Raw genomic sequence first — 26,628 nt, forward strand, 5'->3', positions numbered from 1 at the left:
CGGATTGCAGAAAGGAAAGACTGCTGATCTGAATCTTAAAAAATCAAAACAAAACCCAGCACGCTAACACCCACTGCCTGATGGGTCCCACCCACCCACTGTCCCACAGCAAGCACTCACTCAAGGTGACTGAGGCAGCAGCTTCCTCCCAGCGCCTCGCAGAGCTGTGCTAGGTGCTTGGCTTGCCAGCCACAGTGTGTCAGCCTGCAGAGGGGAAGCACAGCCCTGCCGTGTCTGCTGCTCTGAACAGAGGTGAAAGTGGCCACCACCCCCCACACATAGGCAGAGAGGCTTGCAGGAGAGGGACCAGGACACATCTGGGACCCAGACGGGGTACCTATGCACACCACACACAGCAGACATGCCACACAGGCAGTAAAGAGCCAGAGAGAGTCAGAGGCACAGGGAGGCAAGGAGACTAAGGTGGAGAGACGCTAAGATGAGAGACAGGGGAGACAGATGCAGAGACACATGTGCACATGCACCTACACATCCACACACATGCAGGCATATGCACACACATGCATACATGCATATGCAGGCATATGCACATGTGTGCGCACATGCATATGTAGGCACACACATGGACACACACATGCACAAATGCATATGTAGCACACACATCTACACATGCACAGATACATATGCATGCACACACATATGCATGCACACACATGCACGCACGCACACGTGTAGCACACACATGCACACACGTGCATACACATGCACACACATGCACACACGCATGCACACACATGTGCGGCACACATGTGCAGCACACACATGCACACACAGATGCACATGCATGCACAGATATGCACACACATGCACACACGTTTGCATGCACAAACACGCACACACATGTACACATGCATATGCACACATGTGCACACAGGCACACACGCATATGCACACATGCATGTGCACACATATGCACACATGTGCGCGCATGCTTGTGCATGTGCAAACACACACGCACATGCACACACATACATATGCATGCACACACATATGCAGGTGCACACACAGTGCCAAGGGAGGACAAACAGACAATGACAGGGCAGCAAAGGCACAGAAACAGGAAATATAAGAGAAATGAGAAGCAATAGAAATAGACAGGGAGATTCAGATGGACCCAGAATATGAGAGAAGGCCAGAAGAATATTGACAGGAACCTGTGGGGGCTGCTAAGTTCCAGGATGAGAGAAAAAAGGGCCACATGTCCCCATTCTCTCCATCCAGAGTCCCCACAACTCATCAGCTGCTGGAGGTCAGGGGAGCTAAGAGGAGTGGGGGCTCCCAGGCAGGGAAGGTAACTCAGGGGCTGCCTCGTGAGCCCCAGAGTGGGAGTGTGGCTGGGCAGGGGTGGTGGGAGGCAGGGAAGCCAGGCCACAGGTCCTGGACACAACAGGTTACGTCCTCCAGGGAGCACCTGAGGCCAGAGGCCTGGGGACAGGCTTTGAGTGGAGGAAGGGACGAACTAGGAACCACAGCCAGGGCTGTCGGCTAGCACCATACCTGATCCTTGTGGAGCGCGGGGACAGTTCACAGGTGCTCTGGTGCATGAGGCTGTCACCGAGTGCAGCCCTGCAGGACACACAGCAAGGCCAGGCTGAGCAAACTCCTCAGCCACTATCTCCAGATCCACCCTCAGCCTTCCCTCCCATCTTCCAGTCTCTACACAAGGCCAGGAGACAGCCAGACCTTGGATCCTCCTGGGCTTCTTGGCTTCCTGGCTGCATGATGTGGGACAAATCACGTAGCCTCTCGCTGGGACAATGCATGGGAGCTGCTTTAGTTTCCTGCCTGCTGCACATCAAAGTAAGTGCTCAGCTAACCTTGGCTGCTCATATCATTAACTCAACGTCATCATCAGTGCCTTCAGAGATGTGAGCCTAGAGCTCAGACCCTACATAAGACATTGTAGGTAGACACTGAGGGGCCAAAAGCTGAGTCTCTCCCAAGTGTCGGATGGGACAATCCAGGAAGGCATTTTGTAGGCAGGAAACTTCCTCTAAAGGGTCCTCGTTGCAGAGGGAGCCAGAAGTTCTGACCAAAATCAGAGCTACAGACCAAGTAACCCGCAGTCCTTGGGTTTAGGCAGAAGGACCGCAGCCTCGGTGCTCTGCGCTCTGGCTTCTCCCTCCCCACCCCAGTAAGCCATTCTGCGTCACAGGGAAAAGCAGAGGCAGTCTGTCCTTGGACACTCCCTCTCAGGGCTGCATCCCTTGCTGAGCCTGTTGGCTTCTTAATCCTTCGTGAATCGGGCAAGGTTCTCTAGCAGCTGAGAGACACTGTCCAGCTGAGGGGCTCAGGGAGGATCTGGCCATGGCTAAGGATGGGGCCACGGTGATGCTGGGGCCTACCTCTCCTGGATCACTTCCTGTTCCTCCTGCTCCGGGGCAAACGTGAGGACCACAGTTTTGTGCAGCAGGCTGCAGAGAGGAGAGAGGAAGGAGACAAGAGGTTTACAGGAGGTCCTTGTGTCATTTTATTTTCTTTGTTTTTATGTTTTATTTATTTTTGAGAGAGAGATTGCAAGTGGGAGAAGGGCAGAGAGAGAGAGAGAGAGAGAGAGAGAGAGAGGGAGAGAGAGAGGGAGAGAGAGAGGGAGAAACAGAATTGGAAGGAGGCTCCAGGCTCTGAGCCGTCAGGACAGAGCCCGATGTGGGGCTCGAACTCATGAGCTGTGAGATCCTGACCTGAGCCGAAGTCAGATGCTTAACCAACTGAGCCACCCGGGCGCCCCCCCTTGTGTCATTTTCTAACCTTGCCGGGAGGGACCTAGAAGGTGTCATCCGCTGCCTCTAGCTGCAGCCAGTTGCTGTGACTTTCTGAGCTTCTGGGCCCCTGAAGTCTTTCTACACCGAGATCCCACAAACTGATTAACCCTCATTTCCTGCCAAGTCCTTCAGCGAAAACCTCAGCTCTGCCATCTCTGGTTCGGGCCTCAGGCTGAAACCCTCCTCCCTCCGCCATACGCTCAGAGCCTGCTCAGCCGAGGGCACCCATCCCAGCCCAGCACGGTTACTGCCAGGTCTGGGCCAGGCACCGACAGCCCACCAGAGGCTGTAACTTACAGCAGGACATCCCCTAACCTCCCCCGTGTAAGCGGCAAGTTCAACACACATTTCTCATTACAGAGGTCATACTTCTTCCTCGTGGAGAACTTACAAACTATAGTAAAGTAGGAAGAAAATAAAGGAACTACCCACCCTCTCTTCCACCTACCAATGACCGCTGATAACATTTGGGAGTGGGCTCTTCAAGTGTTTTATTGTCTTATTATGTTTTTGAATTTTTTTGTTTATTTATTTATTTTGATAGAGAGAGCACGTGGGGGAGGGGCAGAGAGAGAGAGAGAGAGACAGAGAGAGAGAGAGAGAGAGACAGAGAGAGAGAGAATCCCAAGCAGGCTCCACACTGTCAGCGCAGAGCCTGACACGGGGCTCGAACCCCAAACTGTGAGATCCTGACCTGAGCTGAAACCAAGAGTCAGACGCTTAACCAACTAAGTCACCCAGGCGCTGCACCCCCACTGTTTTTAAATGCAATTAATGTGCCTTTTTTTTTCCATTTTCTTAAAAAATGGGATTCAATTACAGATTCTCTTTTGAAAGCCAGTTTTTCAAGGCACAGGTGAAACAAGGGTGACAAAATGATAATTATTGCTGGGAGCTGGGGTGCTCATGACACCATTCTTCCTGCCTTTTGAGTGCGTCTGAAAAGTTTCATTGTAAAAGTGATGAATTAAAATTTTTATGTTTATTTAATATACCACAATCAGCCCTCCATGCTATAATTGTACCTTTATCAGTATTTTGCATTGAGGTTTTCTCTCTGAAGGTAACTTAATTTAATTACCTCATCGTCAATGGTTACACATTTAAAGTGTGTTCATTTTTTCCTATTATAAAATACTGAGGTGAACATCCCTGCATCTACGTGTGTTTGTACAGCAGGATGATTTCTCCACTATAAATTCCTAGAAATGAGTGGAGCATCACTTGGAACAAGCTAAGGATCCCTTATTGGATCATTATATATAGTGAACTAAGGTCCCTTAATCTCTCTTTTGGGTTAATCGGTATCTTCCTCCCTTTCAAAGGAGGGACCAAGCTCCTCAGTTAAGAGCCTTTCTGGGTGGGGATTGTGCTGACATGAATTAGCATCTGTCCCCAGCCCCCCAGACCAAATACTGAGACTTACACAAAGAAGGCTGGGCCCTGTCTTGGGTCAGGTTCCCTAGAAGCAGAGCCTGAGCCTATGAATGGGGCAGAGGGTCAAGTGTCACTTGATCACTTGTGAGCGTGGGCCTGCTCTCAGGGGAAACTGGGAAGGGATGGGAAGCAGAACAGAGCGGGTCCTCAGCCTGGTCCCACAGGGAGCTCTGGAGGCATCAATGGAACCAAAAGTTTGCCCCCCTGAGGCCAGGGGGCTGGAGACTGATCTCTCTGCCTCTGTCACTGGCCACTTCCTGGTTGGGGGAATTGGCAGGGCAACCCCCAGACATCGCTGGCTCCTATCAGCCCGGGATAGTTTCCCGAAGAAGGGATAAGCTGTGAGTAGCCAACACCCAGAGGAGCTGGGAAAAGAGGGCTTGGGCGGGGCACCAGGGGCACATTCTACAGGCCCCAAAGGCCTGGGACCAGAAAGAATTCTAAGGATTCAGAGAGGATGATGGGAGAGCCGCAGAGCTCCAGCCGGAGGTGGGAGTGGGTAACAGTGGCCCACTGGGGGCTCCTACCTGATGTGTAGCTCCGCTAGGGTCCGGCACGTACTCGCTGCGCTCAGCACCTGGTGCGCCCCGTCCACAGTCAGCCCGTTGTCACTGAGGCTGTGGAGAGGAGCGACATGTGGCAGTCAGCAGGCAGCTGAAGTCCTCAGCCCTAGATAGTTCTGGTCCCCTCCTCCTGGCAGGGTAGGCTTGCTGGCTGTCACCCTTGGGATGCCGTGGGTTTTTAGCCAGGGTGTCTCAAAGGATTCTGGTGCATGTGGATGAGCCAAGAGACGCCTGAGCCCCCTGCCCTGCTCAGAGAATAAGGTTCTACGGCTTGAGCATTGAGAACTGACTCACTGTTTTCACCTCTCTGAGCCCGTTTCCTGGTCTGTGAAATAACCACCATTTTAATCCCATTTTACAAATGGAGAAGGTGAGGCCAAGAGACATTAAACTATGTTAAAGCTACTAAGTGACGGAGCCAGGATTGAAATCCAAAGTCAAGGCCCTAAACTACTATTTCTCAATCTCAACCCTCCCTCGCCCAACCCACACCTGAGGCTAAGACCCCAACACATCCCACCCACACACCACCCTACGCCATACCAGGGAACGCTGCAGGACACCCAACAGCCTGCTGCTCGTTCTTTCCACCCCACCGCCCCACACCCCACCCCTGTCCCTCAGCACATACCCCCACCCTAGCACACCTCTCCCCACGGCAGTACCCCAGCACCCATCCACCCCACCCCACCCCAGGGCTGTTGTAAGCACAAAGTGGAATGCAAGCCACTGACATGCAAGGAACACGGTCTACACGTGCAAGGGATTTTAAGAACTGGAGCTCAGACAGGGGCTCATGCCAGAGACAAAGGTAAGTCAAGGTCAAACCGCTCCAGGTCTGCTGGTATTGGGGAGAAAGCAGGCGTGGTCAGTGGAGCACAGCCATTTCCGGTGACTGTGGGCACACAGACGCGGGTGGCAGGGACCAGAGCGGGCTCTCCGGGACCCTCCCTGCCACCCAGCAGTGAGGTGGGCAGCTCACTCCAGACTCCTGGCGATGTGCAGCTGGGCTGTGGCCTCTGCCATCAGTCGACAGCCTTCGTCGTACAGCTGGTTCCCTGAGAGGCTGAGACAGAGGGGCCTGATGCTCTGTGCTGCCCGGGCGGGGAGGGGACCCCTCGCGGCCTCTGCACGCTCGCTGTCCCTCCTTGCCTTCCGCCAGACCATCACTCTGGTGAGTGACCCTTAATAGTAATGGGTGCTACAAGGCTGTGTAGGCTCCATTTCCTGCACCCACCCCAGCTGCTTCTACGATTATTGGGTATTTAATCCTCATAACAACCCTGTGAAGCAGGCACCATTATTAACCTCATCTTACTGAGCAGAAACTCAAGGTAGAGAGTGCTTAAAATACCCCCTGGAAGGTGGACCTGGGATTTGAACCCAGGCAGCCTGATTTCAGAGCCTCACCCTCAGCTGTTTCTTTACACTTCAATCTACATAATTGCTTCTTGTGATAAACTCCATGGTCATACAGGCATCAGATCTGGTTGGGGATCAGGGAGGGTTTCCTTGATGTTTGAACTACTTACTTGAAAAAACTAGGAGCTCAATAGGTAAGGGGTGGGAGAGAGATGGGGAAAGGTGCTCCCGGTGCTGGGCACAACTCATTCAAAGGCCCTGTGGCATAGCCCACAGGAGGGCCTAAAAGGGGGACACGGTGTCAGGATTGATGATTTCAGTGGCAGGGCAGGGTCAGATGGTTGGGGGGTTGGAGGCAGCATTCTGGGTCACACAGGATTTTAGCATTTGGGCTTTACCCTGAGCAGTGGGGAAGAGTGAAGGGGGCAGGTAGCAGTGAAATGCGGTTCACTCTCTACCAGGTGGGGGTGGCCAGCGTGGAAGCAGGGAACCTGGTGAGGAGGCTGATGCCATTATCCAGGTGAGGAATGGGAATAGTTCAGACTGGGGAGGTGGATGAGAAGAGGGTGGTTTTAGAGCTATGTAAGGGGTAGGTGGACTTGGCATGGACTGGCTATGGGGGGAGGGGAAGGGAGCTGAGAGGCGCCTGGTCTGTGCAAGCAGGTGAGTGATGGGGTCATACTGCAGGTGAGAGCACTGGGAGAGGGGCAGGCTTGGTAAGGGCCAGGTGGGTAGAAGCCTGTGAGTTTGGTAAAAATACCTTCTAATCCTGTCCTGGTTCTCCCCATGGGACAAAGTTAAGGCTCAAGCTTTGGTCACCAAGGCCCTCACCTGTCTGTCTCCCTGGGGTAGGGCCACTCACCTCAAAACACATTATGGCACTCCATCACTCCACCCTTGTGCCCATCTGATTTCCTGGGATGGTCCTGACTGGGGTCATCTCTGGGTGACATGACAGGACCTCTACCAACCCCCAAGCCCTACCCTCAAAAGAGGGGGACATGAACGTAATTTCTCCAGCCCCAAAAGAGAAGGTGGTCTCACTCTACTCTGGGAGGAAGACAGGGTAAGGAGACCTGAGGGCTGTGGTCTGGAAGACAGATGTGATGAGGCTTCTGCTCTGCAGGTCTCAGTGACACTGGTTACAGGGACAAGACTGGTGAGAGTCGCTGTCTGAGCTTGAACCCTGGCCTGGACTCTTCCTAGCTGTGTGACCTTGAGCAAACTTACCTCTATATGGCTCAACTTCTTCTTCTACAAAATGAGCATAGTAAACAGCACTTACATCACAGAGATGGGGACATAAAATAAGAGGATGCTTGTAAAAAAGCCTGGCCCAGGGCAAATGCTAACCAGCAGTAGCTGTTATGATATCTGCGTCCCCCAAAGTCTTCATGAGACAACATGCCCTTCCTCACACCATGCTCCCACAGTAGAGGCCCTGCCCTGCCCGCCACCCTTCTCCCACCCCGGAACTTCCGATGGTACTCACTCCACTTCGTCCAGGTGGGGGCCTCCCTGGAGCTGGGCTATGAGTTCCTGCACGTCATGGGCTCCAAGTTGACACTGCTGAAGCCTGGGGTCAGGTGGAGGCAAAGGGACTCAGAGCAAGAAGCTGCCTCCTCCAGCTCCACGGACCACTGCCAGGTGTGGAAGCCAAGGGAGGCCAGAGGCAGACAGACCTGGTGTCTCATCCTGGCCCTGCTTCGTAGTAGCTGGGAAATCTTGGACAAGGTACTTAACCTCAGTCTCTTCCTCTATAAAATGGGAACAATTAAGTGTACTTTGCAGGGTTTTCAAATGAATTACAATGAGGTAATGGATATAAAATACCACAGAGCCAAGCAAGGGCTCATTAAACTATAGTAATTATTACTGTTGTTATAACAGATGCTTCTTGTTCAAGCCAGAATGGCTTATTCATGTGCTTTCTCTGCTCCACACCTTTACCCTTTATCCTCCTTGCCATGGCTACCCCTCTCCTGGGAAGGCACCTTCTCTCATATCATATCCCTCCCCTTAAGGCAACGGAGCCCACAGAAGTACCTGAGTGATAGGTTTCTTCTCTGAGCCTCTTTCCTCTGGCTGGCATTTCCCTGTAGGTCTGATGCCCTGCAAAGACAAATCCAACATTGGCCTTGGTTTAAGAGTCCAGGGCCTGATGAGCCAAATCTCTTGTTTGGGTTCTAGGGGCTGAAGACCCTGTAGCACGACCCAAAGTGACTGAGTAATAAAGACAGTTGCTTGAAGGTGCTGAAGGTGCTATTCAGCAGAGCAACAAGAGCAAAAGTTCTGAGGTCAAATAGGCTTTACTCAAATTCTGGCTCTGCCTTTTATAGAGCTGTGTGACCTTGGGCGAGTCACTTCGTCTATCCGAGGTTCCATTGTCTCTTTTCCAAAATGGGACAATATCTAACACAGAGTGCCAGCATAGGCACAAAATTGAAGCTTAGTAAAAAGAAGCTTCTATTTCTATGTTGAAGCTTTCCATTTGTATATGCGCTACCTGTGGTTCAGAAGGCTGGGAGCATGGACTGTGTGTGGGTCCAGGTTGTGGGGACCAGGGTACACCCAGGCTCTCTCTCTCTCTCTCACTGGGCCAGGGGAGGGCTCGGGGCTGCAGAGAAGCTGGAACATTATTAGCCAGGTTTTCACAGACCTCTAGATTGGCACTGTCCAAAAGAACTTCACACAATGATGAGAATGTTTTATATCTGTGCCATCCACTGTGGAAGACACTAGCCTCCCATGGTCATTGAGTACCTGAAATGCAGCTAATGTGACTGATAAGTTGAAGGGTTCACTTTACTTCATTTGAATTAATTTACACTTGAATAGCCACATGTGGCAGTGGCTACAATACTGGGCATCACAGCTACACAGTTGGGGGAGAAAAAGACATTGGTCCTACCGGATCATTGCATGGGCGAGGGAACTGAAACTCGGAGCAGCGAAAGGACTTGCCCAAGCACACACAACATCATCTGTTGGTGAGTCTGAGCCAGGCAGGGATGTGAGGAAGCCCAGTGGTAACAGTCCTTCATGGAAAGGCAACTTCCCTTTTTTCACCCCTGCAGGACTAGCCAAGCTGGAATCCATGCACAGCCGGAGGAGCCAGCATCTGAATGTCACCTGGATGTCAGTAGTATTTTAAGTACATTAAATGCATTAATTCATTTAATCCTCAGAGTAACTCTGAAAAGGAAGAATCATGGTTGTCTTCTCTTTTTAAAAATTATTCTATTTATTTGTTTGTTTGTTTGTTTATTTTGAGAGAGAGAGCACACAAAAGCATTAGGGAGGGGCAAAGGAAGAGGGAGAAGGAGAGAGAGACTCTCAAGCAGGCTCCATGCCCTGTGTGGGGCCTGACATGGGGCTTGATCACATGACCCTGGGATCATGACCTGAGCAGAAATCAAGAGTCAGACACTCAACTGACTGAGCTACCCAGGTTCCCCGTTTTTTAGATGGAAAAGTTTTCCAGAGCTTTCCCCACATACCAATGCCAACCTAACAGTATATTCATGCCTTCCCTAAGGGCCTGCCTTGCTTTGAGTCTTCTGGACACGCTCTCTCACCACAGAGGCCAGACATAGTCCAGAGGTGCTAGAGGAAGTTAAAGTTCTTTGCCAACTCTGAGAAGTAAGTCATTTCTCAGGGCAGCCATAGCAAGAAGAAGCCCCACATTCCAGCTCTTCATGAAAGGGCTCTCTAGACCACCTTTCCCTGCAACTGCTTGAGCCCAGACTGCTCTTAAGAATGAGCCCAGACCCACCCCCGTCCTAGGTTCTTACCCTTGAAGCTCTGCAGCTGTCTCTATGGGTGGGGAAAGAAGGAAGATGAGGTCCGCCTCCCTGCAAGAGTCAGACACCGAGCCATGAAACCCGTGGGCTGGAAACCAGGATGTCACCCCCTGCCTGCACACCCCTTGTTGTCCCAAACATCTAGAAAAAGTTGATTTTGTAATTAACAGAGAAACAACTGGCAAAAGTGCCCCAAGTCAGACATTTAAAATTGTGACTATGTTATTGCTCAATGAATCCTTAAAGAGTGTTTCTAAAAGTCAGGAAAACAATTTTTACAGAGATGACCTATTTTTTTTTCCAGAGAAGACTTTTAAAAATTAAGAATGCAAAGAGTTTTTATGGGAGTTACGGTATTTTAGGTTTGCATGGCACTTAATTATACTCCGTAATCCAAACAGGGAACCCTAGTTCAGCACCATGGAGAGCAACACGCAGCTAATTACTCTTTGGGGTTGGCCTGTGCTTCCTAATTTGTCGATCCGTTCCTTCAACCATCCGTCATTCCATTCATCTATCCATCTATTATTCTACTCATTCAACCAACCGTCCATCTGTCCATCCATCCATCCTACTCATTCACTATATATGGAGTACCAGGTGCCACGTCTGAGCTAGGCTCTGGAGATACCGACGTGAATAAAACAGATTCAGGTGCTCACACATGTAGGTCTTGCAGACTAGGTGCTCCTTCTCCCACCCACTACCTTCCCCTCCCCTTTTCTCAAGACCCTGAAGGCCCAAATTCCACTTCTTCTGCTCACCTGACCTGCAGCATCCTGACAGTAGGGCTTGTGACTGCTACCTTTGTCAAGCTGAGTAAGGTTGACATGGAGACACTGTTGCGGCTCAGGCTGCAAGATTGTGGCAAGGATGTCAGGAATGAATCCTATATCCCATGGGCTCCCAACTTCCTTTGCTCTCCAGGGGAGGAGGGTGACTCAGGAAGAGGTGGTAGAGAGACTGCTTACTCAAGCTTCTGGAGCCGTGGCAAACCAAGAAGAACTTCCACAATTTTCAGCAACACCAAATCCTTGAGCTGATTGTCCTGAAAGCTGCAGGGAGACCAAGGCCCAGTCCCTTAGCCATGGAGCTGGGGGACTTGGGACTCCCAGTTGGCAGGTGATAGGGCTGCCCTTAAGCAGGAGACACAAGCCATAGAACCACAATGTGTTGGTGGCCTGCTCTATGGTATCCAGTAAGCCCAGCTAAGAGGAAAGGCCCTCTGCCAGCCTCACTTCTGTCCCTATTCAGCCCCAAAGGGGAACTCCTGCCTAGGCCCAAGAGATCCAAGTAATGGGCTGTGAAGTCCTCATGACGTGAAATAAAAACACCCAGCACCCTGCTCTCAGGGCTATGTCTGGGTTGTGCCTGAGGCTGGAGTTTATCAGGGCCTCTTGGCTCCTAGGTGATGAGCAGAGTCAAGACTGGATAAAGGAGATGCTGCTTCCAGCCCCAGCTCTGACCTTGACCCCTAGCCCAAGCACATTCTTTCCAGCCTCACATTCCCCGTCTGTCAAATGGGGACCACAACCCAGCCTTGCCTGAGTTCCTAGCTGGAAGGACAGAAAAAGTGTGAGGATAGCTTTGTATATGATCGTTCTGGTCAGTGCAAAGGTTTGGAAATGTGAACTTGTTAACACCTTTTTTTCCTGATTACTGAGTGACCTTTATCTTTTCTATAACCTGGTGATCCCATATAAAGGCACCCAGCTGTGGGGAATAGGAGCTGAGGTCCTACACCCCACTCAACAAGCAGTACAACCTAGTGCCAGGCTGCATCTCTCTGGACGAAAGGATGCCTTTTCTAAATCTCATAAAGGTGCCATATAAGCTAGTGATGGTTCTGCCAGTGAGCTGCTCAGGTTTCCTGGCCCCACCCCTCTTAGGCTACTCATCACAAACACAGGGCAGGGGTATATTCGTGTGCATGTGCTTTGTTAGTGTGTACTTGCATCTAAGTGTGTATGTGGATCTAAGTGTGAATGCATGTGTGCATATCTATGAATGTGCATGTGAGGGGAGCAGTAGGGTGCAAGTGTGAACACATGTGCACAAGTGTGAAGGTATGTGTGTGTTTCACGTACTTACATGTATCCACAGTCCCTAACACCTGCCTATACACTGCTATCCTTTTTCTCAGGGTCACGGAAAGAGGGGAAGGGGCCTCGAAACTCAAGCTCCTGAAAGATGGAACAAAATATTAGATGAGGGAAGCAGTGTTCTAGGGTCTTTGGATCTAGCCCCACCCAGTTCTTGGATCTATGCCTCCCCTCTCTGGGTCCCATTGAAAAACAACCGGCCAGATCCTGATAGAATATGCAGGATTCATAACAGGCTCCAGGGGGTGCACAGGGACCTGGGAAGTGACTTGTCCCCTTAGCCAACAAGTCTTCCTGGAGATCACTCACCTGACCTCTTCCAGCTGTGGACAGAGGAGCAAAGCCTCCACCAGACGGCTGATGCCTTGGGAAGTGATCTTACTTCCTGCTAACCTACAGAGTAAGCAAAGATGGTGGGAAGGAACAGAGATGGGAAAGGGGTTAAGCCAGGAAACTGCTTTGTGCAGGGTTGAAGGGAGAGGGGAGCATTCCAGGTATCTCTGGCTGAAGATTCCTCTTGGACCCAAGCTCTGGCTCACCCCAGCTTCTTCAGTCTCCCCATTGTCGGCAGGCTCCTGGAGAGGGCTTCTGCAAAGGCATCCCCACACTTCCTGCTTTTAAAGCTGCCACAGGAAGAGGTAAGGTGGCAGAGATCAATGCTGAGCAGGGCTTAGAGGCCATCACCCACTCCTTCTCTGACTGATGGACCTGAATACAGCTACATTAATAGTAGTAACAGTAGTTGTTCTTTGTAGTAGTAACAAATACATATTACAGCAGAGACTGCTAACTGTCCATTGAAACCCATTCTCTGCTGACAAAGCTCTAACTGGGAACATGGTTTCACAGTCAGAGATGGCATTTCCAGCCTCCCTTGCAGCTCAGAGTGGCCATATGACTCTGTTGTCACCACTGGAATGTGAGTGGAAGGAATGTGCCCTATCTCCATGTGTGTGGACTTTAACACACTGGGTGCATCAAATGCATGCTCCCCTTCCCTTCCCCTAAGCCCATGACCCAGCTTTGACCATGCAGATTCAGATGTCCAAGGAGATAATGGAGTGAAGGTGGGAGGGATCTGGTTCCCTACACGACCACACAGAGCTGAGCCATCTCACTGGCCTGGACCACTTACCTCTAAGGCTCCCATGACAGTGAAACAAAATTCAACGTTATTTAACCCACTGTATTGGGCGGGGGTTCTCTGTTATGAGCCTCACCTTTTCTATAGCTACCACTATACATACTGAGCCTTCACCATGCACCAGGCACTGGCTAAGGACGGTCTTCCTTGTATTCTTACCCACTCTCACAACCACCCACATGCAATCCATATTATTACACATTCATTTTAGGGAGGAAGAAACTCAGGCTGAGAGGTTCAGTGGCCTGCCAGAAGTCAAACCACTTGCGGACTCAGAGGTTCCAGCTCATGGCTGAGATGGAGAGGGAGACTAAAAGCCTGGTACCCACAAAAACAGGAGCGCCAATTGGACCTTAAGGTCTTGGCGAGGCATGGAGCTTCCCCACTGGGTCTCATGCTAAGCGGGACTTCAGACTATCTGTTGTGATGTTTGAGATTCTTACCCAGCCTCCCTCCGTAAGAACAGCTCACCTGAGATCCTCTACCTGCTTGCAGCCCACCAAGGCCTCAGAGCAGTGGGGCTCCAGGGGGCAGCCTTCAAAACCCAGTTGGATGGGGCTGTTCCTGTGTCCCAGGATGTTGTTCAAGGCAGCGAGGTCAGCGTAGGTTAGGGGGAAATTGTGGAAGGACAGGTGACAGGGGAGGCTTTGGGCCATGAGGCTGGCCAGCTCAGGCTCCTGGGTCTCACTCACACAGTGACAGAGTGCCACCACCTTCGGTCCTGTGAGCCTGCGGGTGGCCAACTTCCTCAAGGCCTGCATCACCTTAGCCTGCCTGGCACCCACCCACACCTCATCCCTCTGTGCCACTTGGCAGAGGAAGGGACAGCAGGCGTGGGATGCCAGCCCTGCCAGGAAGGTGGGGAGGTGGTCTAAGAGGCCCAGTCTTGCTTTGGTCCTCAGCACCCAGCGCGAACTGAGGGTGACATAGTTGGCAAGTGTGTTTTTGTCCACCTCGGGGCTGGCCATCAGGTGCAAGGCAGCAAAAAACTCCTGCAGGCTGAGGTGGGTGAAGGCATAGCCTGTGTCCTGGTGCCCAGGGCCTGTGCAGATGCAGAAGGAGGTCAACAAGCCGACGGCAGCCCCAAAGGCCATCATGGGTGGAGGGATGTCTCCTACAGAGAAGATAACCTTCCCAGTCTCCAATCCCCTCAGGGCCACCTCACTGAGGCCCAGTAGGGACTCAGGAAACAGGGGCGCCCGGGGGCCGAGGATAGACACCATCTGCACATAGTTCTGAGTCACGGTGGACAGAAGGGCCGCAGCTTGGCTTGGAGAACTGCTTGGGAGTAGATGGTAGAGGCAGAGGCAGGTGACTTGGCACACCGCGGGCACTGCGCACATGCTCTGCAGATGTCTGTTGTCCCTCAGCTCCGCCAGGGCCGCCTCCTGCCACAGCTGGTCACTGAAGAAGCGGCCCGCGTACTCCTCCACCCGCGGCCTGTCAAAGCCCCACATGTGGACCATGACCGCCTCTGTGGGCAGACAGTCGGGCAGCTTCCCCGGACGGGAGGTAGTCAACACCCAGCAGCCAGGCAGGAGGGTCCCTTTGCAGAGTCCGGAGAAGAGGGCAAGGGCTGGACTTGGGGCCTCAGGATCTTCAGTGTCCTTGGTAGAGTGGAGGTGGAGGGCCTGGTCCAGCCCATCAAAGATCAGCAGGATTCCATTAGCATTCTGCTCCAGGTAGTTAAAGACGGAGTCAGTGCCTGACTCGGGGCTCAGGTACAGATCAAAAAGGAGCTGGGGCAGTGTCAGGAACCTTGTGATCAGGTTGAGCTGGCGGAATTCAAAAAGGAACAGGGCCTGGAAGCGGTCCAGCTGGCCGTCTGCCCACTTCTGGCAGAGCCGGTGGGCCAGTGTGGTCTTGCCCATGCCCGCCTTCCCCAGGAGCACCGTCACCTTCGGGCCCTTGTCAGCCTTGGTGTTGAAGAGATCCCGGAGGCTCGCATCACTATAGTCTTCTGCCGTGGAGTTCCCCAGGATGGCCCCCTCCTGAGTGTTGAAGGGTGCTGTGGCCCGGCTCCACTGCAGGATCGGGGGGATGTAGGCCTGTTGGAGGGCGAGGGGTTGCCCTGGCCCGGGCATCCTGTTGCCATAGCGCTGCTGGGTAGAAGTTCTCAGCAGCTGCAGGTAGCTCCTGGCCAGCTCTGTAAGGGGCAGGGAGAAGCATGAGGGCAGGAGGCCTCCCACCTGCAATGCCCTCACCCAGTACTGGCAGTTGGGAGCCTGTGGCCTCAGCTGTGTATGTATGGGTGTGGGGGGCTGGCAAGAGCCCACGGGGGCTGTTGTGCCACAGCCAAATTCCTAGAAGGAACTGGTTTGACAGAAACACAGGTTCTTTGGGCCATTTAAATAGGGAAGTCCTACCGGGGAAGCCTGGATCGTGGCTCTGTTTGTATGAGTGTGAAGTTTTCAATGAGATGGGAAGGGAAAGTGGAGCACTCCCCTTGCAACATCTTCTTGGAAGAGACTGTGTATCTGAGTAGCCTGTTCCTCTCCCTAATATTTCGGTTCTGCAATGCCCAGGGGTGAGCGCTAACAACCTGTAGGCCCAAGCACTGACCCACCAGAACTGGAGCTGGGCCCACACTGCGCCCAATATTAACTTTTTATTGCTGGATCACTGGGAGAGCTTGGGTGGCCCAGGGGAAGGATGGAGACACTGTCAGGGGATACTGGGGACAACTGGCTGAGAACAGGGACCCTTCTGGACAACTGACAGAGAAAAGAGAGAAGTTCTGGCTGGTCCTCAGCAATCCCCAGGCCTTGTGGTGGTGGTGGTGGGGTGGTGGGGTCTCCCTGGTATCCTGCCCATCTCTAAACTGGCCAATGAGGGCCCAGGTCTGAGGTCATGCTGGTCACCTCCTTGAGGCTCCCTCAATCCTGAGGAAATGTGGGGGTGTCCCTGTAAGAGCCCAGATGATGAAGCTGCAATCTGATGGGGTGCTTCAAGCTTCTTCAGCTGTACCATCTCTGGAGAAGGCCCTGGGGCCTCCTGGGTGGGGTGGGGGTCATCCTTGCCAGACCCAGCCCTCTAAGACCTCCAGTCTATATCTCCTGGAAGCTTGGAAGACAAGAGTCACTGGGCCCTTGGAGGCTTGTCAGCAGGGCACAGAGTCCAGGATGTGTCCTGGCCCCAAGGCAATCCAATCCTTATGTCTGGGTCCCTCCTCCCCTTGGCACTCACCTACTTGCTGCTTCTTACACTGCTTTGGGCGGGGTGAGGACCCACAGCTCTGATGAGGCCGCTTGAGCCCTGGAAAGAATGAAAGAAGAGTAAGGGGTGAAGTTTGGGAGCCTGGGCTGGGAGGGCACCAAGCACCTTTGGGGAGCTCTAGTCCACAAACAGGCAGCAGGCAGACAAGTGTCTCCACATCCAGGGACTGAGCGATGGGCAAAGGCTGCATCAACACCAGCTTTTGTTTGTAGAAGTGGGTCCCAGGCCTATGTGAGAAGTCTGGAGGCTCTGGGCTTGGGATCTCCCTGTCCAGGATGCAGGGAGCTGGGCCCACAGCCAGCAACCTCGGGAACACTCAGCCCCAATCCCTGCATGGCTTGGGGGAAGATCCAGGTATGCTGAGGCCACTGCTGGTTAGAAAAGTGGAGTTTCCAATGGGCTTGGCCAGGCCTGTGCCCTCCTCTTGTGCCCGTGTATTTTATCACTCTCATTTTACATCTTCCATGTTTTTTCACTTCCCTTAATGATTTCACAGGTTCATGTCTGCTTATGGATTGTCAAGAGTCACTTTAATGCCTATCTAAAGGGGTTGGGAAAGGAGGAAAGTAAACAAGAAGGAAGAGGAGAGAGCACAGAGGGAAGGAAGAAGGGAAAGAGGACTTAGGGAAGAATCTGAAGAAGGAAAGTGGGATATTCCTACCGTCAGGCATTAGTGACCAATCACAGCAGCCCCTGGGCAGGTGCCTTGTGTTGCCAAGTGTTAACTTTTATAATTTTTTAATTATTTATTTATTTTAAAATGTTTTGTTTCTTTATATTCTAGAGAGAGAGAGAGAGAGAGAGAGAGAGCGAGCGAGCGAGCGAGCATGCATCCATGTGGGGAAGGAGCAGAGAGAGAGAAAAAATCTTAATCAGGCTCCATACTCAGTGTACAGGGGCTCAATCCCACGACCCTGGTATCACGATCTGAACTGAAATCAAGAGTGGGACACTAAAAAAAAAAAGAAAGCATTGGATACTCAATGACTGAGCCACCCAGGCACCCCACCTGCCCCAGGGGTTGACTTTTTTAGGTGTTGGCTTGCAGGAGACTCAGGGATCCCAAGAAGGAACTGGGACCTATTTGAGAGTTTTTAAAATATTCCAATAAGTCCTCTATTTAAAAAAAATGTTTATTTATTTTGAGAAAGAGAGAGCATGTGCCCATGAGCGAGGAAGGAGCAGAGAGAGAGGGAGAGACAGAATCCCAAGCAAGCTCCACACCATCAATGCAGAGCCTGATGCGGGGCTTGAACTCACGACCGTGAGATCATGACCTGAGTTGAAATCAAGAGTCAGACACATAATCGACTGAGCCACGCTGGCACCCCAAGTTCTCTATTAATAAGGGACTCACTGGCTAAATGTGAATCAGGCCTGGTCATAGCCATGTGCTAATTATTTCAGTTCAATGATTTGGGCCAGAAGGGACAGGGACCAGGACAAATAGTTTTGATCCGCTGGGAGCTGGGGTTATGGGATCGCTGTTCTGTTAAAGCCTGTTGATGTTAAGGCCAAGCACAGCTATAAGTAAAAAGCCCATACTTCTACAGAAATAAAAGGCATCTAAATTGGAAAGGAAGAAGTAAAATCTGTTTATGGGTGATAGGATCTTATATGTATAAAACATTAAAAACCCCACAAAAAAGTTTTTTAGAATAAATGAATTCAGCAAAGTAGCAAGATGCAAAGTCATCACACAAAAATGAGTTGCATTTCTACACAAAATAAACAACCTAAAATGGAAACTGAGAAAAGGATTCTACTTGCATTAGCATCAAAAGAATAAAATGGTTAAAAAGTAACCAACAGGTGGAAAACTTGTACAATGGAAAACTTTGTCAAAAGAAATTAAAGAAGGCATAAATAAATGGAAATACATCCCAGGCTCATTGGAAGACTTAATATTGTTAAGGTGGCAACCTTAACCCAAATGATCTATAAATTCTGTGCAATTCCCATCAAATCCCAATGATCTTTTCTGCAGAAATAGGAAGACCTATCCTAAAATTCACAGGGAATCTCAAGGGACCCCAAACAACCAAAATACCCCTGAAAAAAGAAGAATCATGTTGGAAGACTCACATTTCCTGATTTTAAAAGTTATAATCAAACTACAGCAATCAAAAAAGTGCGGCATTGGCATAAAGAGAGACATAAAGATCAATGGAATACAATACAGAGTCCAAACCACAAGAGATTATTAAATACAGAGAACAAACTAAGGGTGAAGGGGGGGACGGAGAGGGAAAATGGGTGATGGGCAATGAGGAGGGCACTTGTTGGGAGGAACACTGGGTGGTGTATGTAAGCCAATCTGACAATAAATCATATTCATTAAAAAAAAAAGAATAGAGAGTCCAGAAATAAACCTTCACTTTTATGGTCAAATAATTTTTGACAAGCGTGCCACATCCACTTAATGGGGAAAGGACTATCTTTTCAACAAATGGTGCTTGGGGAAACTAGACATCCACATGCAAAAGAACAAAGTTGGACCCTTACCTAACATCATATACAAAAATTAACTCAAAACGGATCAAGTACCTAGATATAAGACCTCAAGCAATAAAATTCTTAGAAGAAAACACAAAACAAAAGCTTCATGACATTGGATTTGGCAATGATTTCTCGGATATGGTACCACGGCACAGGCAACACAAGAAAAAAACAGACGAACCAGGCTCCGTGAAAATGAGAAACATTTTGTGCATTAAAAGACACTATCCACGGAATAAAAAGAGAACCTGCAGAATGAAAGATATCTGTAAAACATATATCTGAAAAGGGATTAGTATCCGGAATATATAGAGACCCCCTAAACTCAACAACAACAAAACAAACAAGATAATTAAAACCATGGACAAAGAACCTGAAGAGACAGATCTACAAAGCAGACACACACCGCCATCACCAAGCATTAGGGAAATGCAAATCAAACCTCACACCCATCAGCTAAGATAAAAAACAAACAAACCAGGAAACAACAAGTGTCCGCAAGGATGTGGGGGAAATTAGAGCCCTTGAGTAGTTGGTGGGCATGCAAAATGGTGCTGCCAACATGGAAACAGTGTGGAAGTTCCTCAAAATATTAAAAAGAGAGTTACCATATGACCCTGGATTCCAAATACATACTCAAAAAGAACTGAAAGCAGGATTTTGGAGAAATATTTGTTCACTCATGTTCACAGAAGCATTACTCACAATGGCCTAACTGGGGAAGCAAGTCAAGTGTTGAATGGATAAGCCAAGTGAGGTATATACATACAATGGAATGTTAACAGCCTTTCAAAGTAAGGAAATTCTGCCATCAGGAGGAGGAACCTTGAGAACATTAAGCTAAGGAAAATGAGCCAGTCACAAAGCGATTCCACGATTCTACATAGAAGAGATACTGAGAGTAGTCAAAATCATAAAGACAGAGAATAAAATGGTTGTTCCCAGGGGTGGGGGACGAGGGGAACAGGGAGTGAGTGTTTAATGGGGCCAGAGTATCAGTTTTCCAAGATAGAAAGAGTTCTGGAGACGGTGAAGAGCGTCGCACAACAATGGAGTGTACCTAATACCACTGGATGGTGTGCTTCACAACGGTTAAGACAGAAGTCTTATGTGTATTTTACTATGGTTAAAAAATAAAAGGAACATAAATAAAGGTTTGGAGAATAGAGTGAAGGAATCCTGAGATGGTCACCATTTAATCACTGACAACCCCCCTCCCTCCCCGCCCCCGCGCTCCATCAAAAAGTAAGAGTTTCCAGAGTGTGGACAGTGGTCAGGAGTCAATGGCCTGGCCCAAGGCACCTGAATGAAGAGCCTGAGTCTGTGGCTTTGGAATAGGAGGCCCTGAGGCCTGGGGACAGGGAAGTGAGAACACGCTTCTAGTGAAAGGAGACAGCATTCTGGCAGGTGCCCAAGAGCTGTCAACTTCAGACTCTCTCAGGAGGCTCCAGCTTAGACCCCTGGTAACAGTTTCTATCAGAACAGGCCAAAGCTTTAACAGGTGCAGAGAGGGAGGTGGTGGGACCAGGAGCCCTGGGGAGGGGCAGGGGTACAGGCAAATGTGTTGGAGGTCGGAGGAGGCTGGTTTAAGGGAAGCAGCTGGGCCCAGCCGCCACCACCCTCCTCCAGGATTTGAGGTGGGGACTTAGCATGCTCACCACCCGCTCCTGTTCCACAACCCCAGCCCTCACCATGGTGGAGCTGGGATTCAGGTTGGCTTTCTTCACCGGCTCCCAGCTGGCTGGGCCACCCTGAAAGAGAGGGGGAAGGTGCGACATGGTCTGCGGATGCAGTGGGATGCCCTAGGACCAGCTCTGGCCCGGCATCTGGCTCAGGGCTCATCCCTCAGGGAAGGTCCCCAGCAGGGGAGAAATAAAGTTGTCACTCCACAATATGTGGGACATCCAACTGGTGAAGGCAGTTGCGAGCAGAAATGTGTATGTATGCGCAGGTCTGTGCACAGACAGCTGTGTGTGTGCATGTCGGCATGCGCACAATGTGCTTACGTGTGTGGGTACGCCTGTGCGTTTGTGCGCATGCGCGCATGATCGCACATACACATGCGCACTGTGAAAACCCCCCCCCCCCCCCCGCATATCCTAGGCTCTGCCTTGTGGTAAGGTCTATGAGTTCTCACTTCCTCCTCAGGAACATTGTTGCCCCTCAATGTGTTGTTTCCCCACGATGCTGTGTAAGTAGAAGGTGCCAAGAAACATCCACAGAACTGAACAGCGTTCAAGGCGCTTGCCCATCCCTAGAGGTCAGAGGGCTCTCCCTGCGAATGCTCCCGACCGTGCTGAAGAAAGAAACGTCTTGAGCATTGTGGGCTATTAGGAATTTCTTGGTTGGAAGTAGGCACGGGTCCTTTCTCTCCTTGCATCCAGCCTTTGTAGGCAACTGCGGTGAGGCAGGGTGGAAGAAGGGCTCTTCCAAGTCCCCAGCTGTATGGTGGAAATGGGGAATTTATTCTGGAAAGTGCTCAGACACATAGAATTCTGTTCCTGGCTTGATCATGTCATCTTTGTGTAACTCAGGTGGGTCCCAGCCTTCCCCTGGCCTCCCTGGCTCCCCATGACAGGGGGCTGGCTGGCTGCTTTGCGCCTTTTAGGTCTGCCCTTACCGTCTCCGTGGCCCCAAGTGCTCAGCAGCGGCACCTCCAGGTCCAGTGGGACATCAAGTTCCATGCACACACAATGGATGAACGCCTGCCAAGTGGCCTGATCTTGAGTGTGCAGTCTGCTGAGTTGTAGCATGATACCCTGTGTGGCATCCTCGGCCTTGTTCCTGGAGCTCAGGTCCATCTTGGGGAGGAAGAACTTCACCTTGGCATTCAGCCATTCTGGGTCTTTGCTGAGCAGGCTCACAAGCCAGCTCCACAGGTGGTTGGTGCCCAGCTGGAGGCTAACAGGGTCCATGAGGAGCTGGTCCTGCAGGGAGGGAGTAGGCAGGTGAACTGGGGAGCAGACAGGTTGGGGGAGAGGTGAGCTGGGGGACAGGTGAGTTGGAGGACAAGTCAGCCGGAAGGAAGCCAAGCAGGTGGTCAAGAACCACCTCCCACATCTGGGGGGTGGTAAATAGGCAGAAAAGTGGCTTCCTCATGGAGTCTCAGTGCCTATGCCCAGGGATTAGTCCCAGAGAACAGTCTGCTTCTTTTCCTTATCCCCCTATCTGTGCCTGTGTCCTGGCTCTGAAATGGTCCAGCTGATCTCTTGCAGATGGTCCCCAAGGATGCTTTATTTTTTTTGTTTCCATGGACCCGTTTGTGCTGCTCTCTGTCTGAGCTAAGCTCATGGCAGAGACGACTAGTTGTCCTCCAAAATCTCCCCTTCTTCCTTATGACCAGAACCCCTGAATATTTCCTGGTCATCTGGAATAGACTATTTCCCAGTCTCCCTTGCAGTTACGACTAGCCATCTTACTAAGTTTTGGCCAATGGGATATAGATAGAAGTGTTGTACATCCTTCTGTGTTTTTTCCTATTGGTTGGAATGTCAATGTGATGGCCGAACTTTGGGCAGCCATATTGGACCATGAGGTGGAAGCCAGTGTAGAGAAGGTGGAAGGTAAGCCTTTCCACCTGTCCCAAACTTCTCTTACATGACAAGGAAATACATGTCTGTTTAAAGCACTATTTTTTAAGGCTTTTTGCTACTCAGTAAAATAGAATCCTAGCTAACACAAACCTTTCTCTCTCTCTGAGCAACTTCTCCCTTTCCAAACTGGCACCCTCAAACAACCTGCTGGTAAGAATATCAATATAAGGCGAGGGGCACTTGCACAGCAAAGCTTAAAAAATATGCAGTCCCTTCGATTAGGCAATTCTATTTCTAGCACTCTAACCTTAGGAAACCATTACAGGTGTTCATAAAATTTTTAATTACAAAGCTGTTCACCACAAGATTATTTATATAGATAAACATTGGAAACAACCTAAATGTCCAAAAATTGGGGATTAGTGAACTAATTGGCGGTCCATAATATAGTGGAATATGCTGTAATGTTTTCAGATGTACTTTCTGGAATTATTTCCTTAACAACAGTAGCAAACACTTAGAAAGCACATCCTCTGTTCTGAGTACTTTATGTGTCTCATAATCCCAACTATAGAGACCCCACTTCTGAGAAGAGAGGGAGCCTCACCCAGGAGCAGCCTTAGCAATTCCCAAAGGCTGGGGCACAGGACTATGTGTCCTGGGGCTCAGATGGCGGCTGTTCTCTTGACTCCCACCCACCAAAGGCCTCTGGGCAAGTGTCCCCAGCCCCCTCCGGCAATACCTTGGCAACTGGACTGATAGCAACAGCTCCTCTCTCAGACACAGAGCTCTTCAGAATTCATGAAACATGCTCACGTTCATGGGCTAGGCAGGGATCACCGTCCCCACTGAACAGATGGGAAGACTAAGGCCAAGGAAGGGTAAAGGAGGTACCCAGAGTCATATTGCAAGTCCATGGCAGAGCCAGGCTCAGAACTGAGATTTCTTGCCCGTCAGGTAGGTAAATTTCTGAGGCCTTGGAGTCCTAGATGGCACCAGACAAGGGCTAAGTCCTTGGACTTGGCGTGATCTTGGTAAGAGGATATGGTTATGGCCTAGGGCACAACTTCTTTTCCGGGTTACAGGGTTCAAAGTCCATGATGTCCATAAAGAAATCAGACAAGGTGTCAGGTGGAAGTGAGGTGTGGCTGGACAGTATCATTTCTGTGGAAGTCCTTCATCCTCAAATGTGTCCTCCTGCCGGTCTGACATAATGCCTTTATTTCTACCATTAGTGCTCGATCCCCTTGGGGTACAGCATCAAGCTCTGTAAGGGTAACTATCCCTGGGAGAAAAAGCACATTACATTATTATTGGTCATTGAGGCTTCTATGCGAATAGTTTTGGAGACAGGATTATAGTAGAAAGGTCCTCAACCCCAGAGTTTGGAGACTAGCGTTCTTGCCCCAGCTCTGCATCTAATTCTCTGTGGCAGGCATTAGGGCTGTTCACAAATACTCTCTTTCTCCTCTTTCTAGGCCCTTGGTAGGATTACCCTTCCCTGCTCCCTTGACATCAGGCATAGCTGAAAAACTTGCTTTGGCCAATGAAATATGCTAAAGAATGACACATGTCATGTCCGTGCAGAAGTTGTAAGAGCCAATGTGTGATTCTCGATGCTCTCTCTCTTCCTCTACCACAGGGACCAGCAGTATTCCAGATCTTGGCTACTCCTTTAGCCTGGGTCCAGGCAGAGGATTATGTGGGACAGATGTCTCAGTTGATTGACAATAGACAAGAAATAGGACCAGGAAATACATTGTGTTGTCATAAGCCACAAGGACATTGGTGGTTGTTTGTTAGTGGCCTATCCTAGCTGATATACTCATAGTATAGCCTTGAACACGTCTATTCTCTATCTGGGTCTCAGTCACACTATCTATAAGATGGGTAGATCAGAAGCTGTCTCAAGGCCCTGATTTTCTGTGTCTGATGACTTTCACTCTCAAGCTTAATGGTAGCTAAGCGTAGGCTTGTATCAGGAGCAGCCCATGGAGGTAAATCTTGGTGATCTGGGTAGGGAGCAGTTGGTAGGGAGGAGTAGAGGCGTGAGGGACTGGACGGGAGGGTAAGAGAGGGGGCAAAGGGTAGAGGTCACCTACTTGGCCTCCTGGTGCATCCTAAATGTTCGAGGGTGTCCGCAGAGATGGTCTCATGGGTACCTGGGCCAAGTCTTGTGCTACGAACTGGATTTTCAGGTTGTTTCTATAGGGCAGGCTCCTACAGAGAGGAGACAGGGTACTCTCCTCAGTGTTCCAGATCCTAAGAGGAGCGCTGTTTGGAAGACTCCAGCCCTGACCCTCCTCTGGAGACACCTCTGAGGTGTTCGACCCATTGCCTTCATGCACAGATCTTGTCCTTCCCCAACCACAACTCCTTTCGTCCCTGGACTGTGCACAGCCCTACCCTCTCTGGGGTCCCCTCCTACCTCACGTGGCCCAGAGGGTGCCCCTCTTCCTCCTCCAACTTGGACATTCACCTCACACTGGCTTGTGGCATCAGAGTGTACCCTTCAGATCCAGTAGACTTAGGACGGCTGATTCATCTGAATGAAAAAAGACTAATTCTCACCACACATGCCAACTTCCTGTCCCAGTAGAACTCCCAAAAGGGTAAGATTTGCAGTTTTCTTTCATATTACATTTGAAGTATTTTTTAGGTGGTCGAGAGTAAAACCTTCCTCTTCATGAGAAAACCCAGAGGCATTGACGGCTGCCTCACCAAGAACACAATGAAGAAGAAAGGAGGCTGAAAAGTGCATGAAGAAAGGAAGCAAGGCAGAGGAGCAGCGTGTGCACTGACTGTGGTTCTGTGAAATAAGTGAGGAGTGTAAGCACCAAGCCCCAGGATGTTAGGTAAATCCACATAAATACGGCGCCTTCTCACATAACAAAGGTAAGTAACTAGAGGGGCCCCTGGGTGGCTCCATGGGTGAAGCCTGGGACTTCAGCTCAGGTTATGAGCTCACGGTTCATGGGTTTGAGTCCCGCATTAGGCTCCCTGCTATCAGCACAGAGCCCGCTTCAGATGCTTGGTGCCCCCCTCTCTCTGCCCCTCCTCTGCTCATTCTGTCTCTCTCTCAAAAATAAATAAACATTAAAAAATCTTAAAAAAAAAAAGGTAACTAGACAGGTTTATGTCCCCCCCAACACCCCGTTTATATGTTAAAGCCCAAATTCCAAGTGTGACTGGATTTGGAGGTGGGGCCTCTGGTCCTTGGGTGGTGAGGACGGAGCCCTTATGATGGGTTCAGGGAGCTTACAGGAAGAGGCCGAGAAGGCCCGCTTCCTCTCTGCTCCCTGCCACACGAGCATACAAGGAGAGGGCGGCCATCTACAAAGGAAGGGTGCCTCCACCGGATACCGGGTCTGTGCCGCCTCCATCCTGGGACTTCCCATTCTCCAGAGCTGTGAGAAGTCCACGTCTGTGGTGCAAGCCACCCAGCCTAGGGGTTGGTTACAGCCCCCAATGACTAAGACAAACCTGCCTGTGGCCACAGAATGTAAAAGAAAAAAAAAAAAAAGCCCTCTAAGTAAATACGTAGATTTAAGGCAATACTACTCAAATTACAGCAGAACACTTCGGATAGCTTGACAGGGCTGTGACAGTCATTTAGAGGAAAAACGGCAGACACGACAAGTGTTCATGCGCCTTAAATATTTCATAATAAACCTTTTGTAATAAACACATTAGATAAAACAAGAAAAAAAATGAAGGCAGTTATAGCAAAGACTGTTGGGAGAGGCGGGCAATAATGGCAAGGCTTCCAATCATCATAAAGCATCTTATAAAACGCCTATCATTAAAACTTTATGGAACGGTATTAAAAATAGAAAAAAACTGGCCAAAGGAATGGAATCACAGTAGCTTCACATTCACTTAAACCTCACCAGTTAATCAATGGTGTTAAGACACACGAGAAAACACAGGGTATTAACACATATGGTGATACAAGTGTTTCAAATTTAAGGAATTATTTTTAAATTAAGTAAACAAATTAAAACGGTCTGTATGGAAACCAGGTGCCATTTCATGCACCCCGTCCCCCGGAGTGGCCATAATGACAGAAAGGACCATACAAGTGTCGGTGAGGATGAGGAGAAATGGGAACGTTGGATACTGCTGGTGGGGATGTGAAATGGGGCGCCCACTTTGGAAAACAGTGTGACAGGTGCAAACAAATGTT

At 50.2% G+C, this 26,628-nt stretch overlaps 1 protein-coding gene across 1 annotated transcript in view; it reads right to left on the minus strand.

The window, feature by feature from the left end:
* The window catches only part of NLRC5 (NLR family CARD domain containing 5), a 60,458-nt gene extending 35,454 nt beyond the window's left edge, over nucleotides 1–25,004 (minus strand). Inside the window, exons 1-19 of the mRNA XM_029924243.1 lie at nucleotides 24,871–25,004; nucleotides 24,545–24,662; nucleotides 23,185–23,727; nucleotides 21,530–21,836; nucleotides 20,601–20,660; nucleotides 16,381–16,449; nucleotides 13,666–15,340; nucleotides 12,590–12,673; nucleotides 12,360–12,443; nucleotides 10,920–11,003; nucleotides 10,713–10,802; nucleotides 9,940–9,999; nucleotides 8,192–8,257; nucleotides 7,638–7,721; nucleotides 5,766–5,849; nucleotides 4,748–4,837; nucleotides 2,367–2,435; nucleotides 1,519–1,587; nucleotides 121–204 (exon numbers count right to left, since the gene is read on the minus strand). Coding sequence (XP_029780103.1) covers nucleotides 121–204; nucleotides 1,519–1,587; nucleotides 2,367–2,435; nucleotides 4,748–4,837; nucleotides 5,766–5,849; nucleotides 7,638–7,721; nucleotides 8,192–8,257; nucleotides 9,940–9,999; nucleotides 10,713–10,802; nucleotides 10,920–11,003; nucleotides 12,360–12,443; nucleotides 12,590–12,673; nucleotides 13,666–15,340; nucleotides 16,381–16,449; nucleotides 20,601–20,660; nucleotides 21,530–21,824 — 3,047 coding nt within the window. The 5' untranslated portion in view covers nucleotides 21,825–21,836; nucleotides 23,185–23,727; nucleotides 24,545–24,662; nucleotides 24,871–25,004. The remainder of the gene's footprint in view (nucleotides 1–120; nucleotides 205–1,518; nucleotides 1,588–2,366; nucleotides 2,436–4,747; nucleotides 4,838–5,765; nucleotides 5,850–7,637; nucleotides 7,722–8,191; nucleotides 8,258–9,939; nucleotides 10,000–10,712; nucleotides 10,803–10,919; nucleotides 11,004–12,359; nucleotides 12,444–12,589; nucleotides 12,674–13,665; nucleotides 15,341–16,380; nucleotides 16,450–20,600; nucleotides 20,661–21,529; nucleotides 21,837–23,184; nucleotides 23,728–24,544; nucleotides 24,663–24,870) is intronic.
* Between the last annotated feature and the right edge of the window lie 1,624 nt (nucleotides 25,005–26,628).

This window comes from Suricata suricatta, chromosome 16, assembly GCF_006229205.1.
Source record: "Suricata suricatta isolate VVHF042 chromosome 16, meerkat_22Aug2017_6uvM2_HiC, whole genome shotgun sequence".
NCBI lineage: Eukaryota > Metazoa > Chordata > Mammalia > Carnivora > Herpestidae > Suricata > Suricata suricatta.